The 21,292-nt window shown below is 40.4% G+C and overlaps 1 protein-coding gene across 1 annotated transcript; it reads right to left on the bottom strand.

Moving 5' to 3' along the window:
- Positions 1-6,028: 6,028 nt before the first annotated feature.
- Positions 6,029-8,403, bottom strand: snai1b (snail family zinc finger 1b). Its single transcript, XM_083919421.1, has 3 exons — positions 8,174-8,403; positions 7,302-7,832; positions 6,029-6,951 (listed from the first exon to the last, which is right to left on the bottom strand). Exons 1-3 carry the CDS (start codon positions 8,253-8,255, stop codon positions 6,770-6,772), a joined length of 795 nt encoding a protein of 264 aa, XP_083775547.1. The 5' UTR covers positions 8,256-8,403; the 3' UTR covers positions 6,029-6,769.
- Positions 8,404-21,292: the final 12,889 nt, after the last annotated feature.

Genomic DNA, 21,292 nt, shown 5'->3' with positions numbered 1-21,292 from the left:
CACACACACACACACACACACACACACACACACACACACACACACACACACACACACACAAGCTCTAGATCCCCAACTCAAAGACTGATCTCCACCCGTCTTGGCCCATTTACCCAACACCCCTCCCTTACGCCCTACCATATCCTTCATTGACTGGAATGCGTCGGGACAATAGAACTGTCCCGGTCCTTCGGCTGGCGCCCCCCTGGGCCCACACAGGCCCTGACAGGAGGACAAAAGTGCACCTTGCACCTCTCAGCACCACCAGCAGAACCCTGGGGGCAAATACCTGAATACCTGTGGTAAATAAGAGGGAGAGAGGGAGAGAAAGAATGACACAACATGAGGCAAGAGAGAGAGAGGGGATGACTATAAGACAATAAAAATTTTTAAATGTTTTTGCTCTCATTAGCCAAGTGCTACACAGACTGATTTAGAGGTCCAAGCAAAACAAAACAGCCCTCTCCCCTCGTATTATTATACCGCATTATGTCACTCATTCTTTTATTCTGACACTTGCTTTCTTAAAAACATCCCCCCAGTATGTACTCTCCCCATAAACTATTCTCATGTCATGCCTCATGTCATGACTTGCTGGCTACTGCCGAGCTTACCCTGTGTATGTGTGTAGTTTGTGCATATTCGTCCCTGACACTCCTATTCTCGCTCCATATTTAGGCCTGGTTGGCTCACAGTTTAAATAAATCCCAGTAGATGCCACTGACATTTCTGAATGTGCAGGATATCACTCAATGATTTCACTGATTCCTTATCAGCCAAAAGCTCCCAATAAATCGAAGCCCAAAGGGTTTCCTTCGCAGGACTCGCCCTCCTCTCTCTGGGTGAAGGAGTGCTAATCAGTGAAATGAAGTGTGTTAAGCCACGGTCACATTACCACTGATGCAACCACAATTACTTTGCTCCGGCAAGGCTGGTCCTGCTACTTGGAAGAGGGCTCTGAAAAGTAAAAACAACTTTTAACCTCACGGCACCATGGGAAACTTACACTTAACAGCTTAAGTACTGATAAAATTACTTCATGGAGCATATGTCTTCTCTTGTGTACCACCACAAAATAATCCATGCTGTCTCCTTTTTAAGTTGTATTACATAAACTTAATCAGATGTAATTGTACCAGATGGCAGGATTAGACTCAGAGATGTGTGATATTCAACCTGAGGGCTGCTGTGACATGGATTACCAGGTGTGGCACTGAATGAAGTATAGATCATTTAAAGGTCCCATACTGTGCATCTTTTAAGTTCATACTTTTGGGTTGTACTATAACATGTTTACACATTATTTTGCTCACATAGTCCATCTGAATAAACTTGTATTCACCTTCTGTCTGAAATGCTCATTTTAGCGCCTGTCTCTTTAAACCTACCTCCTGAAAAAGCCCAGTCTGCTCTGATTGGTCAGTGTTTCTGGGTCTACTACATTGGCACTATCTGTCAGTGCCTTTACATGCACATCAGTAACCCAAAAAAGGGCGTTTCCCTGATTAAGGGAATAATCGGATTATTGAAGTTCCCCTGGTATACATGAGCGGGGGTTGAATGGGAAAATGACAGAGTAATTCAACCTCCGGTGCTGTAGGTGGCTCACTGCCAACATACAGCTGGACTGAATACAGTGTATTCTATTTCTGGGTCAAAATCCACTGCCGCGGACTGGGGAGCATGCGCAGACAAGAAACCCGATAATAATTTGAGAATAGTGTTTACATGCGCGAATAATCGGGTTCTCTGGGTCTGTTAACCAGGGTATGACAATCCCGATTTTATCTGGGTATGGTGTTTACATGGTGTTTAAGAAACCGGGCTATGCCCTTAACCGGAATAAAATCAGGTTTTTAAACCGCATGTAAACACACTGTGTGTCTCTGCACCGTCATTGAAGCTAGGAAATGACAGTAACAGCACCGTAGCGACACTTTCTACCAATATAAAGGATAGTTGTTACATCACATCTGTACAGAAGACCGGAAGGCTCATTTAAAGGCATAGTTTTTCTTCATGCTTTTTTCTGTGGATTGAATGTTTTGATACTTTCACAATATTTATATAGCACGCTGACCTGCTTTAGAATAAAACAAGATTTGGAAATCTCCCTTTTTTTTAAAAAAAGAAATAGCAATATATGTACAAAAAATCCATTACAGGTAAAAATCCTGCATTCAGACTTAGCTGAATTATTTTTATATAACACTTTGTAAAACCTTAATCTTTAGATTAACTAAAGCTGTCAGATAAATGTAGTAAATAACATGGAAATGTGGTGGAGTAGAAGTATAAAGTACTACATGTTACAAATCACTCAAGTAAAATGCATATCTTTAAACTGAACTTAAGTACTTGTGTGAATACAGTTGGTGAACTTAATTCATCTACATTTCTGCTGACTAATACCTCTTAAGAGTGATATGATGGTGTATACAGCATCTTTTACCTCTTTTAATGTATACTATAATGTTTATAATCAAGCATGGTCTGCTTCTTCATTCATGAGATGATTCTCAACCAGATTCTCTTAAACAGTTTCCAGATTCCTTCATAAACCCGCAGCAAGTTCGCTTTATGGGATTTACTGTAAGTACCTTGATTCTGGGGCGTATTCAATGAACTGGAATAGCTGAAAAAAAATCACTGGTTTATATCAAATACATGATAGAACACTTCTCTCTGTATTACCTTTACTTTTTCATGCATGCTTATGTAAGTGATAGAACTCAACAGTGTGGGTTCAATGGAAACCTGCATGTACACAACTCTGGATGGCACAAGGTCAGAAACCTCTGTTACACACAACACATCTCATCTGTTTACCCTCCTGTCCTTTTATGGCTCATCCTCTACCCTCTGACCCTGTGGGACAGAGAGGCTCTGTGTTTAGGAGGAAACACAGCACCAGCCACATTACACACAGACATACACACACACACCATTGAAGGGGGACAGCAGGAGTGCGGAGGTGGGCAGGAAATGGCGTGTACCCCCTCCTAGAGACCATATCCTGTCTTTGGGTAAAACCAGTTTATTTGTCCAGTGATCTGAGCTCTTTGTGTGCAGAAGCATCCATGTCGGTGTGCACGATGAGACTTTACGAAGTCCTGAAAACATTCAGAATTGTACAAAAACCCCACGAGAAAAGCATCCACAGTGCTCTCAGGCCTCAGAGCACATGTCATTGATCAAGTCTACATTGCAACATGTGGCATTCCTCCGCAAATTCTACTCCCTACTGATTTGATAAACGGCCCGCGAACAGAAACATTCATTCTTTACCAGACACCCACCCCCCTAATGTCCAATCTCTTCTCCCTTGTCCTCCTCCCAGTATCATCTTCTTATCCCCAGTTCACCCTCTGCTTCATGCCTCATGCTGTTAGTTTCCCCATCCTACATGCCCATTATTTCATCCAGACTGGAGAAATGCTGTCTGCCTGTAAAGATCTATGTGAGAAGATTTTATTTTAAAGGACAAAGGTAAATGAAAGAGTCCAGCCCCAGCAGAGGAGTCTGGCACTGAGGCTTTGGGCAGTGACATTGTGTAAGAAACACTGCTGTTTGTAAGAGGGTTTGAAACTTTAACCCAGTGACTTAACCTTTTTGGCTCGTATTTGATCCTCCAGTGATTCAGCTTCGCAACCCCCACCAGCTCTGATTTCACCAATATACTGTACCCTCTCTCTTTCAAGATATGGAGCACTTTGGTCCCTGAGAGACAACACACTAATACATCCAAGTACACACAAACAGCTGTAGCCGCACCCAGATGCTTTATATCAGCACTTTTTGGAAGGGCTGTGTTTACGCAAGACTGACAGGCCGCTTCCTGCATCCCAAACATTACCACCACACACATACACTGAGAGCAGAGCGGTACAGGGAGAATATTGCAATTTCAGTGTTAGTCCTACGTGTTGGAAAAGGTTTGTTTCATTGTTGACATGCAGTGCTGCTTTCCATTGCTCAAACTAAGTGAGTGGAGTTTATACAGCCCTGTAATCTGTTCTGTTACACACATGCGAAGCCCCGCTTATGACTCTTCACAGGATGATTGTTTAGAGAGAGGCATATATTTTCTGTTTCCAAGATGACGACATCCTATAACAAAATAAAACTCATCCGGCTGCAAACTGTCAAACATCAGCTTTTGTGTACACAAAAGCAAAGTAGAGTTCATGAAGCTTCCATTTCACCGGGGTATCAGCAAAAAGGAGCAATAACATTTTTATTGTTTTCATTTATTAGAGCGAGGCAATAAAGCTTTGAAATTCTTTCCATGGGAAAAAACACATGTGAGAAATTAAAATGAATGGCAATCCCCTTTTCTTGGTAATTAGGTCACCATAACATTATTTCCTGTTACAGGAAAATCAAATTATGACTTTGACTCAAGAGCAGACTGCAAGGACAACAGACAGAGCAGTCCTATTTTTCTGTTAGATGGCCGTATTGTATGTCTGTCACTAATGGCTCAGGAATGTCACATTAGTCAGGGGGCGCATGCGTGACGCTGCGAACATTAAAACACTTTGAGGGGATCAATATGATATCACACACACACTGAACAAGAGAGGTGACAGGCCCAGTGATCTCATTGCCTCAAAGCTACAGAGTGATAGACTGCCTCCTACACACTGCAAAACCAGAAAAAAATGTCCCTCTAGCTAGGTGTCAGAGTTAGATTTCAAAACGACCGAAACATATTAGAAATGACAGTCTGTTTAGTGGCATGATTTTGTTTAAATTTGTAGAGGTAGAGATTAGATACCCCAAAGAGAAAATTGAATATCATCTAACTCTAAAGCAGTATTTGGCACGTTATGTGTCTCCTTCATCCTTTAACTCATCCAATTCTTTCGCCCCTTCTCTGTGCCCACCAAATCTGACACTGTCGGCAGTTCAGTCGGAGTTCAGTCCCCTGTGGCCCGCTGCGATGCCTCTCTGACTCACTACCTGCGTAGGTGTGCAGCAGCTAAATGACACTCACCTCTCGCTTCAAAACAGCCCATAGGCAGACAAATGAAAAATCCCTGCTTGATCAAAGTAAAGCTCTTTATTCAATGTCTGCATTTTTGCATGTGTGCTGTCACACAGTCTGCCGGGTGCTGTTTACATTGGGTAAGCTAAGTCATGCAATCTGATCCCCAGCTTTTTGAGAGCCTCTTCAAACTCCCCCTCACATACACACACATGTGCGACCACCTCTCAACACTGAGCTATTGGAGGAAACGCGTTGTTACCTCACTAAGACATGCTGGCGTCAGTGTGTGTGGGTCAGGAGGGCAGTGGGGATTGTAGACACATTGCTGCCATATGTGCACCCTGGATGTTCACCCTCAGCTGGGCTCATAAGCACAGACTTCCTACGAAAGTTCCTACAAGGTAACCAGAGTATAACCATTACTGAGCAGATGGCCGCGCAGACTGAGTGGATCTGTGTCAGCGCTGGAGTTCTGCTAGAGCCTGACTCTCTGGGATGTTTTGGTTGGTCTTGTGGACTAAGGTTTCTGCTTCCATCTGTGGGCGTTTCTACGGCAGGAAGTGGGATTCCCACACTCAGCTAATTTCACACTGGCTTGTATTCTGCAGAATGTTGCCCACTCTGGCATTTGAGTGGATCTTTTTTCTTGTTCAACATCTTCCACTTCTATACGCCACAAAAAATGTTCTCCCTTCTCCCACCTGCAGTCACTCTGTGCACACTCCCTTCAACTCTTCAGCATGTGTTCCCCATGTGTGCTTGTGCTTGTGCGTGTGCGTGTGTGCTTGCGCTGACAGTCTGGCAGGTGTGTGCAGGTGTTCCTTCCATCACTCAGCATCACACAAACCTGTCCCCGCTACTCCTTACACACACACCTCTATCTACCCATTCAGAATCTGTCATGTCTTTCCTGATGAACTAATTTAGAGTTCTGAGTTAATAGATTGCCTGTTGAAATAAACATTAATGTTAGAGCACATAAAGTAGGTCCACAGCAAATTTTTTAACAAAGCTTTTATTTACATGTGTCAGAAAAAGGCAGTGTTCACATTTGAAATGTATGTTCAACAAAATGTTCCTAAAAACTGTAGGTCAAAACATTCCCCAAAACATCTCTAAAGAAATGTCCGTTCGACTGTAAAAAGACAATATTGGGGAAACCAAGTTGTGTTTTTGGTCAAGTTTAAGTGGTTCGTTCACATCCTATAACACTCTGTGTGGAAAGTGGCATGAGGAAGGTCACCTGTTGCCGAGGTCACAACCAACGCGTCGATCATTGCCCTGCCTTGACAGTGCACCATACACAGACAGCTGTCTCAACACAGACACACACACACACACAGACACACACACACACACACACACACTTGCTCATATACACACACACATGCCATGTATGTATAGTATGGTGAGGAATGACATCCCCACATACACACACACAAACACACCCCAGCAGCTGCAACATGGCCAGAGTCCCGGACCGGCCGGCACCAATGGAGTTTCCTGGGAATTAACTGGATGTCCAGCTGCCCTCGAATCACACACACACGCACACACATACACACACAGTTGACAGGATACCAATGACTTGAAAAAAATCTACCTACAGAGTCCAGGAAAAGGCACTTAAGAAGTAATTTTATAAAAGCAACAGATCTGCATATTTTTGTCCTGCCGTGGCATTGAAGTCCTCTGTCCTCTGGGTATCAATGGCTCTAATCATTCGGGGAAAACCAAAATTTGGCTCATTAAAACAGTTCAGGGAATGTGGGTCTATTATGAGGCAGGGCAGCACCCAGAGGCGGTGTGTTTGTGCAGCAGGGACATGCGACTGAAGGTCCGTGAGCAGGAGCCACACTGGTACTTCTTGACCTCAGAGTGGGTCTGCAGGTGGGCGCGCAGGTTGGAGCGATCAGCAAAGGCCCGGTTACAGTGTTGACAAGCGAAGGGGCGCTCACCTGGTAAAGAACAGAACTGTTAGCTTCAGGAACACACTTCATTAACAGGCCAAAAGTTCTGTCCTCTGGTCTTTGTTTTTCAAATGATCTACAGATAATCAACAAAAGAGCAGGAACACTACCCTAACTACCCTGAATGCAGATTTGCCTTTTTTCATGCGTAATCATTATGTGACTGAGATTAGATTGTGCCATGCTAAGCACTAACATTTGCTCACACGTCAGGAGACATCAATGAATATCAATGAGCACATGGTGCAACCAGCTGTTACATTTACACACCAACAGAGCTTGGAAATCAATGTGATTAGACTGATATGCTGATGTGAAAAGATGCTTCTGATGCATACCTGTGTGTGTGCGAATGTGTCCTCTGAGCAGCCATGGTCTGGAGAAGGCCTTGCCACAGGTGGGGCACACACATGGCAGAGTGTGTGAGCGAATGTGCATTTTCAGGGCCCCCAGGCTGGTGTATTCCTTGGGGCAGTGTTTGCAGTGGAAGGCTGGACGTGCAGACGCTTCAGTGGGCAGAGATGGTGAATGTGGCTGCGGAGCACAGTGGGACATCTGATGATGGGACAGTGCTGAAAGGCTGGTGTAACTGTTACTGCATTGCAGACAGTGGTAGACGTGCTGCATAATATCCGGACTGGGAGGATCAGAGGTACGCCCGCCATCCTCCTCCTCCTCGCCACTGCTGCTGGAGGGAGAGCTGCTGAGGTCCAGAGGGCCAAGGGGTGATGGGGACAGTGGCACAGGGGAGAGAGGTGCCGGTAGGGTGCCCATGCCGCTGAAGAAGGGGTTGGTGGGGTAGCAGGTCAGGGCAGAGCAGTTGTTCTGCGTTGGGAGTTCAGCCCGTGGAAAGCTTTCTGGGACAAAAGCTAGAAACAGAGAAAAGGAAGTCAGGTGGTTTGTAATGGACAGATAATCTAATAGAGCACTAAACTTGTTTTCATTCATGGGTGTCTGCTTTCATTCTGGACCTGATCCATCTAGCTTTTTTCCTTTTTCAAATCCACCAGGTGAAAACTTTGTTTTGCACCAAGGAAGCTACATGCAAGATACATGTCCATCTTATCTGCCACGTCTGTCTTGCGTTTGAGTGTAACTTGATAAAAGCTCCCTTTCAGTGACTGACTGATTGTGATTCACTCAACAATACATGTAAAACATAACCACAGATGCATCAAATTCAGTCAATTAGTGAGGAAAAAAAACTTACCAGTTTGGCTCTCCAGTTGGCTCTCCTTGTAGCATGGCTTCCTGCTGGAAAAATACTTCTTGACAAGGAATGATCGAGGCATGTTAACTTGAGGCTCGTTGTCACCGGTTATTTGAAATGAAATAATAATTCCCACGGCGGAGTGCGCTCAGATCAAATAATCTCTTCTTCGGGCGGCTGCAGATTCTAGACAGAGAGAAAATGCTCAGCGAGATTACCAAGACCACTACCCAGGTTGGATTTATCAGGTTGAGGGATCGTCAAGTTGCCTCCTCATATAGTAAGCAGAGAGGAGAAGCAGCGGGGTGGGTGGGCAAATCTCCGCCCAAAGACACACCCCGTGTGTCAGGGCGGTCACCACAGGTGCCCAGTGTAGTAGAAGCTGCAGCAAAGCGCAAATCTAATTGCGCATTTCACGGCTCTAATGGTTAGCTCTTTACCTACAGGCTACTCCTATTTGTCTTAAATGTGAATAGATGCGATCTAAACTAAAGTTAGGCCACATTTTTCTGTGCTTTTGCACGAAAAAACGACATGGAATCATTGTTTTATGAAACGCTTTCTTACACCTTGTACATTACTCCACTATCCATTCCATTACAAAATGTGCCACGGCAAACTGAAGCTGGAGCGTCCTCTGTCGGCTCATTAATCTGTCTGTTTGAGGGGTTGCGGTAGTCTTCTGTGCTGGATATTTCTACACACACATATATTGTATCTGAAAAATGGTGAACTAAAGAGGAAGCTCAAGGGGGAAGCTCATTATTTTAAAGAAATATCTATGTACAAGTGGGAAAATTGAATGAAATAATTGCCCAACTAACATTACTGTACAACAAATGTGACTGATTTTTAATTAGAGAATACCATGTGCAGATGTTTACTTTTGTGTGATTGAAATTGATCTCGTATTTTGTAATTGTTAAGAACATTCAGACTCATTCACTTCCAAATAAGAGACATTTTATGATGACGCTTTAGTGCGCTGGTGCCTCTAGGCTTTTACGCACCCTGGTGAGGTGGAGACATTTTTGAAAACGTACAGGAGACAAACGCTCTGTTCTCTCTTTGCTCCCCTCAGTTCATGCTGACCGCATTTCTCTTTCTCTGTCTCTGCGGGAAATAAGTCCGTTCAGATAAAAGAGGCGCTGTTCTCCAGCTTGCTCACAGCACGATCTGCGGTCAAATTAACTGAGCTGACAGTGACAATATGATGATGTGACTTAAACCCAGACAGGGCCCTATTGAACTTTGTGCCTTCGGGTGGCATGAAATTGTCAGAGAGGATATTGGTTCCACATGTTTTATCCCCTTTTTTACATGCGTAAAATGTGTGCGTAATTGCAGTTCACACTCCAAAATCTAACTCGTACCTTTTTTTGTCTTTATAAATAAGATGTGCAAGGATTACAAGAATGTAGCATAGCAGGAAGTAACAAAGGGAAAACAGAAGAAAAGGAGTGGTTGTCGCCAATATTTTCTTTTTAAATTAATTGAATCATTGTAAAACTCTTTGTTTTGCATCAACTGACCTATAATAAAATAACGTTTATTATTATTGTCGAATGCCTGATTATTATCCAGAATGGCTACTTAAACACACACACACACACACACACACACACAGACACACACACACACACACACACACACACACACACACGAACTGTGTCAGGTGCCAATCTTTAGACAGGAATGTCACAGTCTTCAGTGGTCCTCTTTAGCATTGCAAAGCGCCTCCTCGGTGGCAGAGTGAGTGGCGGTGGGCGATGGGGGTGTATGCACCTGTCTAAAAGGCGCCATTGTCACGGCATGCCCAAAAGTTCACACGTCGTTAGAGCGCTTGTTGACGCCGACGCCACGTAGACTGGGGGTCACGAGGGCAGGGCAGCAGTAAAAACAAAAAGCAAGTAGGAAAGACACACGTGAAAGTAATTTGAGTTGTGGTCTGCTGCTGAGGATGACTCTGGATGTACAAAAGGTGGTTTAGAGCTTAATGCTATGAAACTGATCAGTATAATCTACAGTATAGTTATTTGTATTGTATTGTGTTAGCGTGATGTGTGCCTGTCTGTACTCACTCACATAAAAATAAACGTCCACCTGACCTGACACACACACACACACACACACCATGTAGGATGCTGTATGCTAAAAACAGCTGATTACACACTGTTGAATTTGCTCTTTAGAGGAGAGCAGTTTGTGTGTAGTATAGCGTGCCTGCGGACAATTTGTGTTACAGGGTTTGGGTGACCTTATGACACAGAGAGGACAAGAAGACATGAAAAGTTTTGCTGCCCAGAACAGATGTTCTCTCCTCTCTGGCCCCAGGGATGAACCAGTAGGTGTTCCCACAGAGTCTCAAACTGTCTGCAGAAGCCTCTTCAAACTCAAAATAAGGTGGAAGATAAATCATCATTCAGTCTAATCTTAAGGATGTTTGCAAAATAATCCCCCAAAAATACTGCAAAAAGGTGGAAGTCAGGTAAACAGCTGCCAAACGAAATGTGGCTCTGTGAGATGAATGGTGGGTGCCCTTAAAAAATAGGTCTGAGAGAAACGATAAAAGCTATATGTACACAAATGTTGGCAACAACAATGGTTAAATGGAAAATCTTGTTCAGTCTCTTTTATTTTACATACTGAGATAAAAACAGCATCAACCTGTATCTTAATCTCTTGTTTATTATAACCTTGTCTTGTTTTTGTCGTATAAAAAAATAAAAAAAACAATAATGAGGTGGGTCTGGATGTTACAATACACTCATTGGCTTTTGATGAGGTAAAAGGAACATTTAAACTGTACATGTACTGTTGATGAAAACAGAAAACAGTATAACTAAAATGGACACAGTAATATCTGGCATTGCAGTAAAACACTGTTCATCTGATCACTATGCACACATGGCCATGACTCAGACTTGGATTAAAATGGGTAAAGTATCTCTTAAAGCACATGAAAGCAGGATGTACGGTATTTGGCTTTGACCTAGTGCAGCATAAAAAGATCTGCCGAAGCTTCACAATAAAGCAGCGTATCCTAAACTGTTAATCAGACAGGAGCTTGAATGCATGCTAGTCTGGTGAAGACTGACATATTTTCTGAAGAATGACCTTTACTAGCAAGAACAGAACAGCAAGTGACAATGGATAAAGTGGCTCTTTCACAAATCCCCACTATACCATTTTTTTTTTCAGAATATCCATGAATAAGAACTTAAATGAAAACCTGAAGCGATGTCTATTCTGTTTATACAGGTAAATGATCATTTGATTGTAATGTGTGTGTTGGAAAACGGCTGGATTATTTTAGTACAGTACCTTATTTATGTATTCATGTATGTTTGATTGATATAATAATGTGCACTTTTTTCAGTATTTTTTTATCCTATTGACCCCAGGAAGATTAAAAGCTCCTGGTGACTGCTACTAGACAGAAATTCAATAAACTGTTATCACAAAAGGGAAATGGAAGTTAAACAAGAGTAGAAACACTGTAAGCTGCTGTGACCATAGCATAACTGATGTCTCCTGTAGAAGTAGAATATTAACAGGATTACAAATAAGAAAACTAAATATGTAAATGGGAACGCAAATCATCATCAAAGTCAGATTACAGGTGTTGGGGAGTACCATTGCATATTAAAGAAAGTTGCATACAAACCTTTTCTGGCTGCAGAGGGAGCTGCATAAAGTCTGATTAATGTCCCAAAATAAAGGCATTTGAGTCAGCATCAGTGGCTCTGAAGACTATAGGGGGTCAGTAACAATGTCGACTCTTCCTACAATGGTCACGTTTCCATTCAATTTTTAAGCAAACGTTTGGAATGTATGGTGATTCAACTGTTACATCCACTGGTTTGAAGCATATAAAGAAGGCTTTAAAGGATACAGTAGAGGAAGTAGAGGTTGATAACTGGAAAAAAGTCGCCTTGGCCATCTAACTCATCCATTAGAGAAAAATAATTGAAATTAAATTGGGCAAGTATTAATTGTTCTTTCATGGTAGTATTGGCAATGTTTTCCACTGTGCTAATGCGAGCAGAAAGTGATGAAAACAGCTGTTCATCCATGTGATTTTAATGTTTGCTGCATCAGAACTAATTTGGCAAAAGAATAAAGAATAAATGAACGCATTTTCAATAAAGGCAAAAGCCACCCCAAGTTAGAATAATAAACATTTCTTTGGAGCGTTTGAGGACATTTCCTGAAATGTTTTCATTTCCATAAAGCTTTTCTAATGTGATATACAGCTATTGTGAAGCAGAATTCACCAAGCGGTCGATTGTTCAATGGCTTCAGACCATCATGGGACAGGTTTACTCTGATGATTGTAAGGTGCTGTAAAGTCAAACTTGATTAATGGACGATCTAAAAAAGTTTTACAGAAGATTAAAATCCCTTTTTTCATTCATAGAAACCAGCTCTTCTTCACTTCACCATATTAATTTACAGTCTTTGATTTCTTCCAACTACACCTTTAGTTGAAAAAGGTTTTCTTTCATATATTGTTTTCATTTCTCTGAGAGAATTAATTTGGATTGAGGAATTGAAAATAGATTTTAAAAGACAGTGTTAGCTGGTGGCATCACTGAGATCTGTCAAACTTCTTCAAAAAACCTTTTAATGACGTTTTTGATTAAATGAAATCTTTAAATGCTTTGATTAAAGGTGTGGTGACCAGAATCCTTTCATGTGTATGAAAAGACGCCAACTCCCAAACACCTATTGTGTTTGTACAAATGTTTTTTCCTCAAGTGACAAGTACACAAGTGCATCTTAAAGCCATGTTTTACATTTAAAAAGCCGTTGCTGATAGCTCTGCATCCAATCAGGTGCATTGTTACCATTCAGTCCATTCAGACCACAGGTAACGGTCACTTGAGCGCATTTACATTTGTTCTGCAGACAAACTTGTCTTTGTTCATGTGATGATTCAAAGGATATAGTAAATCCCAATATGAGAGGCAGGGGGTGGATGTGATGATACAGTGATGCTCTAGTTGAATCTAAAAGAGAAGAGACGAGTGTCTTGAGCGTGTCGTTGTCAGTCTACTTCTAATGTGCATAAATTGCTTCATTCTCTTTAACCACTGCATTTATGTTTGTTTAGACCCAAGAACTTGCGCGTGTATGTGTGTGTGAGTGTTTCCCTACAGTTCAGAGGTCCATAAACTCAGCAGGAGGGAGATAAGATTATCCCACTGGAATGCAGAGCTGCTCATATGGACACACACTCCCACACACGAGCTCCGTAGTCTGTACACACTCTCTGTTGAAGTCTCTCCATTAGACACAAACTCACATGTTTTCAGTGAAAATCCATCTTGATCAAGGAGGCAAGGAGAGCAGCAGCCAACAGGACCTGCAGATTGAAGTGAGGCTGCATCACCATGTGGTTCCTACAGCAGATTAGATATTTTTGCACAGTGGGTTACACAACAGTGTGTTTTTACAGTGGTTATTGCAACGGTAAAGCAACATCATGTGCAAGTTTACAAGAGCTAAATAGAACCAGCCCCAAAATCAGTCATTTAGAATTAGTTTATTCACGTTAACTGTTTATCCAGACACTTGTTTATAACGTTCTCTCACCTCCCAACATTTACTGGTTCCAATATCTAGGAAATATGAATCAAGGCTAGTAGAAATAGTCTGTTCTCAAAGGGTGAAACGTGAATTCATGGTAAATCTGACCTTCTTGGATGAAGGTCAAGAAATAGTCTGTTCTCAAAGGGTGAAACGTGAATTCATGGTAAATCTGACCTTCTTGGATGAACTCAAATGGAAGTAAAATTGTAATTTAAACCCAACAAATTGTGTTTACATTATTTTGTATGGCTAAAGGGCCAGTAATTATCACAACAAAACACGGGGATGAAATTGTCTCCATATGTTGATAACATTTTAAGGGACACTACTAGTAAATAGGGTAAAAAAAAGAAATTAACTAATAAATATCACCCTAAAACACTCCCCAGTTGGTTACTTACATTAAGACATTACATTACATTAAGATGCCACTGAGTCTGTGACATTTATAATCCATTCTGTACTTTGGAACAAAAGTCAACCTGTTGTTCCTGTTTTAACTCTTTGAAATTTGAGGAAAATGCCGAAAACTCATATTTTCACATCTTCTTACTTTGTCTATATTCCAGTTTGGAAACAGAGGAACGAATATGTGCCGACTGAATGTGGCGCATATTACATTTGCAGCATGTGTACATAGGTGTAATTAACTGTTGATCAAATGCACCTTTGGTTGAAATTCATCTATCACCACTAGATAATACCACATGATTATATTTGGTCAGAGCAGTGCTGTTGTGTGTTGGCCTGAACAAACAAGACAAGACAAACAGCAAAGTTACACATGAGCAAACACACTCTCATTTCTCTTTCAGATGAAAACATTTCCTATTTTTCTGAGGTGATGAAAGATGATTTTAGCTCAGAATACTGTGTCGGAACTGGAATGAACGCAGTAGTGTAAGTGTGTGTAGAGAGTAACGCATAATATCCAAGACTTTCTACAGATGCTAATAGAGGTGGAATTTTGCAGTGTGTGTGTGTGTGTGTGTCTGTGTGTGTCTGTGTGTGTGTGTGTGTGTGTGTGCGCTGTAACTTATCTGGACAGGAGGCAGACACCGCATGCAACCACAGGCCCCCTTTGATGTAATATATGGCACCATTAAGGGTCATCTAATGGTCAGATGTTATCATTCTGAGGAAACACTCTTGAAGGGACCACATGCATGTTGAAAAAAATGTTATTGTTTGTTTATCCAGCTACAGCACTTGTTGCCTTGTTGTTGAACGGTGCTATACAAATAAACACCTTGCCCTGAAAGAGGATTTAGGGGGATCTATTGGAATAAATGGCATACAATATGATGTTTTTATTAGTGGATAATCCCCTGAATTTTTAACTATTACACTGTTTCAATGGTCGCTCTTCTGGTAGGAATGAACCATGAATAGATGGCCATGTTTGAGCAGTATGGGTTTGAACCCAGCTTTGGCACTTTCTGTACTCTCTCCTTGCAATCACTGCCTAGAAAATGAGAAATGTAAAAAAGTATTTTGTTTTTATCTCCTCTACGGAATCCATTCATGGGGCCCTTAAACCAGGTAAATTATTTTGTTCAGTATTTCCCCTTTATGTCTAAAGGGGATACACATTCTGTCAGACTGCAATCTAAAGCCGCCATAAAATGAATGATTGTAGAATTTTTAAAAGCGCTCACAATATATCCTTATTCATCAGTTCAGTAATACCTCATATAGTTGGGAAGATGGACCATGAATCAAATGACAGTGTTTGAGCAAGATGGGTCCAATATCAGCTTTTGCATTTGAATGCATGTTTGTCTTTCTTTACTCTCTCGTTGCAAAGGTTTAGGGTGATAAAAATGATGTCAGACTCGATTTCAAGTCCCTGTCTATATTGCACAAATGTTGTCCGACCAACTAGAGAAAGATTTCAGATCACATCCACTAACCTCGGTGAATATGGAGAAGTTTCATGTTTGGTAGGAAAAGTTAAAGGGGGATTCAAATTCTGTCAGACTGCATTGTAGCTTTGCAGTCAATCTACAGTGTGGCGATTCACTGTATTGTCTCAGCTTATAATATATTTAAATCTCAAATAATATTCTTATTGTCTTATTCGCATTAAACTTCCATTGTTTTCAGTTCACAGCGCCTGGATGCTATTGCACCCTATGCAAAAGAACATATTAAGCGTGAGCTCAAAGGCCTGAATGATAGCACAAGAAGACATTTTCAGCATTTGAAGCCTGTTTTATTTGATTTTAGGTCTGCCATGTCCTTCCCTTTGCCTTTAAAGTCAGTTTTATGTAGCCATAGCTTAATTTTATTGTTATGTTAACATTATGAAGTTCATCCGTGCAATTGAAACTATATATATATATATACAGTATATACTATATACTGTACTGTATATATATATGTATATATATGTATATACTGTATATATATAATATGTATCGATCATCTTCACTTACTGTATATATATATATATACTGTATATATATATAATATGTATCGATCATCTTCACTTGTGTAACGTCAGCTCATAACAACTCTCCAAATTTCCGGCTTATGCAATCTAATACACTTAAGTATAGGAGTGCAGTATAAAGCACAGGAGTAAGTCATTTTTAGACCAAATACCCTACATTATGAAATATCTGGTGCGAGCTGTCAAGGTTGCTTAGGAGATGACAGCAGTTTAAGACAGAAGGACATGATGTTTGACTCTGAGCTGGTGCACTGGTGGTGCTCTGACTGTGTGGTAACTGAAGCCAGGTCTACTGAAGGGTGTTTAGATTAACACAATTGAGTACATCTTTATAAGTAACCTGGATACTATACAGACCCATGATCTAACAGACACATAAACCAGGCATACAGTTAAATACTCATACTGCCATCTACTGGTAAAGAGGGTAAACATCAGCTTGGCCTTGGAAATAAAATAAAATATCAGTGCTAACAATAGGCTAACAACTATGCACACACAGTATTTACTTGTTTTGCAGATCCATCTATCTATCTATCTATCTATCTAGCTAGCTATCTACCTAGCTAGCTAGTAGTATATTTATTCACATTGGTTCAAATAGTTCAAAAATAAAAGTCAAGATGAAAGAACAGGAAAAACTAATAGCCTTACTATTCATTCACTATTCATTACTTAGATAGATGGAAATATCCGTCTTTCTAAGTAAAGGCTATTCATGTTTCCTGTTCTTTCATCTTGACTTTTATTTTTGAACTATTTGAACTAATGTGAATAAATGAACTGCAGAGGGACTGTTCTGAGACCAACCACAAGGCGGCGGTCAAAGGCCAATAATGTCAATGGGGTTTCCAGGTCAGTGGTTCCAGTTTTTTTCGATTGCTAACATGCATTGGTCAGAACTCAAGTCACACAGTCAGTGAAACAAGTCCATGGACCAAACAGTGAATCTTTTTCATCAATTTCACACAGAACGCACCGAACTCCATGAACTCTTTTCTCATTCATTTACAGTTTAGTTTTTTAGATTTAAAACACACTCAGTTCCAATTTCATGCATTTCTGCAATAACTATATTGAAATATACATAAAATCTAAGCAGAATATTGACAATAACATTAAATAATAATAATTTATTTGAAACATAGCTGCTTGCAATTTCAGCTGAAAAAGAAGACACGAGATGGGATATTGGTAAAAAACATCAAACTTATTATAATTATTAAACTAAGTTATTATTGCAGCCCTGGAATCTCAAGAATTTGTTTTTTATTTGAACTTTTAATTCTTCACAAGTAAATTAAACATAAAATAATAAATAAAGGATATTAAAGTAAATTGCTGCATTTCTGATTCAGTAATCTTACATATAATTTAGTGTCTGTCAGTAAAAGATGAAATATTGATTCATGTGAAAAATCATTCAAACTTCAAAATTCACCATTTACACAACGCTCAATGTTGTTAGTGTTTTTTAAAATAGTGTGTTATGAGTGACAGTGTATGCTTTCTGAGTGAGTTTGAGTGAGTTTTGGAGGTGAGATTATTGTAGTTGTTTGGCCCAGATGAATAATATAGGCTGTGTGAAGAGTTTTGAAAATAGTGACTTCAATACTGATCGATGCTTATTAGCAATTTAGGGGGGAACTGTACATCAGAAGTCAGATACAAAATAATTTTGACTGCACAAATATTCAGTATGTTGATCACCAATTAGAGGAAATTAGTGTCACTCTGCAGTTGTTTTAAAGACATCAGTGACTGCAATGTATTAAATATATACAATCTATAAAAATCTTAAACCTGCACACACACACACACACACACACACACACACACACACACACACACACACACACACACACACAAGGGATAATTAAAGAAAAGAAGGTGTGTGTGCATGTGTGTGTGTGTGTGTGTGTGTGTGTGTGTGTGTGTGTGTGTGTGTGTGTGTGTGTGTGTGTGTGTGTGTGTGTGTGTGTGTGTGTGTGTGTGTGTTCTGCCAAGGCCGGAAGCTGGAAAAGGTCAACAATGTCTTCTGTAATCCAGCACGACATGACAGATCCACATCGACCTGTAGATGATGACTCAGCAACGAAACCCTGAGGTTAGACATAACAATGGTGGGATTCGTGATGCATGATGAAGAATCATGTGTTAAAGCAGAAAGAGAAATATACCTGATTTGTTTTCTTTTCTGTCTTTTTAATTTATAATTGCATAGACAAGCCTTTCTTGGTGAGACCCTTCGAATGCAAATTTAGCAGAACCCTTTTGATATTTACACCTATTGCTTGAGACCTACAAAATATGTTTCTAGACCTGCGATTAACAATCATCAGTGCTGAATTTGGGGGGTTTATGTTTATCAAAATGCAAACCGGGTCACATTTTGCACATACATGTCTTAAAGCTAAAGTACAGCAGGCTGTTGGCGCGTCACACATGAATGACTGATGTTCCTCCTCCTTTTTCCATCTTGACACCTGAGGAATGAATATGAATATTATGTAAAGGTGGTGCATTTGGGTCATAATGTGCAGACATGTAGTATGTGGGTTAAGCAGTTACAGGCACCTGAATAGAACAAGTGAGCGTTTGACCCTTAAAGTGCTCTTCTTTCACTGCAGATAGTGTGTCCTGACCCATTTAAGAGGCAACTGACAGGACCCCCCCCCCCCCCCCCCACCACCTAGGGTTTCCAAGTGGTATTGCCTGTACCGTGTGTTATTATTTTATTACCTTCGTTAGTACAGGCGCAGCTCAAGTGTTTTTCTCTTCCTTTGTGCTATAAAGCGAGCCTTTATTTTCCTAGGAGTTAGTTCCTGGTGGTAGACATATTTGCATTGTGAAGGTGAGCCTTATAGGGATCTATGTAAACATTTACCTCATAATGATAAGATAACACAGAAACGTTATCGATTGTCGCTTTAAATGTCAGGCTTATTTTTTTCTAGGTAAGGGGTCAGTCTGAGTGTATGAGCGTGTGTCCTGCTCTTTTACCCAATCCAAAGCATTGCCCCCATGGTTTCTGTTGGTCTTCTAATTTCTTCCTCTGACAGCCAACCTCAACCATCTCCTCTGCAATCCGGGTTTCTGTGTCAGTGAACGTAAAGATCAAGTTTTTCTTAAAAAAAAATAATAGGCGTTTACCATTTTGAATAAATTCAGTTAAATGTTTTAAATATTATCACCACAGAACACCATACGTCTACAAACATCAAGTAAAAAACATATACATGCAAACAATTATTATAAAGATAGTTGTAAAATTTGTTGATATACAGTGTTTTTTGTTGCTGCTGTTGTTGTTGTTGTTGTTGTTGTTGTTGTTGTTGTTGATGATGATTAAAACATATATGTGTAAATTATTTGTATCTCTTCCTTAACTCCCAACGTCGTAATTTACGAGGCTACCATCTTAAGTTTGACGCTAAATCAGGTATAACACTGTACTTTATCAGATAACTGTACTTGATCAAAAATTGTTTTAACGAGTGAAATATCTGCAAATCACATGTGCTCATATCATGTGGAGACATCACATGTCAAGTGTCTAAAAAATCACATGTACTTGTTTGTGAATATTTGACTCGAAGGCTTGGTGACATGTGACAATTTCCCATGTTTTGTAAGAGATTACATTAGAATAGGTGGTTACAAGGGCCGGCCCTTAATCAGAACAGTAAAGGGTTTAATTCCACTACACAATGCAGGGGAGCCAATATATATGATAGTTATATAATAGTTTTCATCATGTCCCACATTTCTACATGAAAACCAACTATTCTAGACATTTCAGTCTGCGTTGTAAAAGAAATGGAACAGATGCAGCAGAAAAATGATTAAATGTTGGGGCTATTCCTACAGTTTATTAGGAGTTTTAGCTGATCTTGTTACTGACATGTATGACTGAGCCCCTTGACACTGAAGCTTCACTCCACACTTGGGCCCCTGGGTTTGTGCTGTATTCGCTCATTCTCCATAATGAATCTGATTAAATGCACCATTAAAACAAACATAAAAGCATTGGGGGGAAGACATTTAAATGTATTATCATAACGCATCTGAATATGTAGCCATCTGTATAAACTCGTGGTTCGTGTCCCATACTACTTGGGAATATATCACTTGCGAAAGGCTTTTTCACATGTGACAAGTTCAAATTATTTGTAAGGAATTACATTAGAATGGCTCAATGTTTTGCCGCTACTACTGAAATGTATTTCACAGACATAAGTCACAAAGTGTACATCAAGGGCATGAAGCAACATGCAAGAAGGAAATCATAGAAGGAACACAATACATCATGAAAAAAAACACAACACACAACTAAAATTTAACAGTAACATAGAGTGCAGACCTGGTCAGGTCAACAGGTCAACTACCTACTACTACAACAACCCTGTCTAAAACACCTCATATATATTTTTTTCTTATTTATCTTAAACAAATTAGATTAGATGTTACTAAAACAATGTATTTGATTTAGTGTTTTGGTGTTTTCTTTTATTTCAGAATAATAAAACAGAAGTGTTGCCCAGAAATATTATTGAGACTTTCAGAGCAGTGCATTGGAATGGAAGTAATAGGTCTATATCTACAGTGAGAATAAATCATTATAAACGATTGACACCAAAGCTTTGACGAGTAGGTCCGTATCATCGGACAAATTATAACGTAACTAACTGAACGATAATTCAAAACCCAAAAGGAGTGGAGATGCCGGGGATTGAACCCGGGGCCTCATACATGCAAAGCATGCGCTCTACCACTGAGCTACATCCCCTTCCGTCATAAAGTCACGACGGTATGTTTTTAAAGCTCAGCACATAGTGGTATGACCTTACACATTTGCAACGGGAGACGACATTTGTGTGGGATATTTTTGTTATGACCGGGGATAAGTTATGTAATTCCAACTTTAGCCCGGTTTCGACCCATGACCCAGCCCCATGTAACCCTACTGTATATTTGTGTGTGTGCGTGTGCATGTGCGTGTGCGTGTGCGTGTGCGTGTGTGAGACATTTTTGAATGGGTTAGGAAATCCCAAAAGAACTGCTTCTCA

Source organism: Echiichthys vipera (genome assembly GCF_963691815.1).
Source record: "Echiichthys vipera genome assembly, chromosome: 9".
Taxonomy (NCBI): Eukaryota; Metazoa; Chordata; class Actinopteri; order Perciformes; family Trachinidae; genus Echiichthys; species Echiichthys vipera.
The sequence above is the reverse complement of the archived record's forward strand: the minus strand, read 5'-3'. Positions and strand labels throughout refer to the sequence as shown.

Coding starts and splice junctions, on each gene's coding strand:
- snai1b (XM_083919421.1), bottom strand. CDS start 8,255: ATGCCTCGATCATTCCTTGTCAAGAAGTATTTTTCCAGCAGGAAGCCA. Junction 7,833..8,173: donor CCAACTGGAGAGCCAAACTG/GTAAGTTTTTTT, acceptor CTCTGTTTCTAG/CTTTTGTCCCAGAAAGCTTT. Junction 6,952..7,301: donor ACACATTCGCACACACACAG/GTATGCATCAGA, acceptor GTTCTTTACCAG/GTGAGCGCCCCTTCGCTTGT.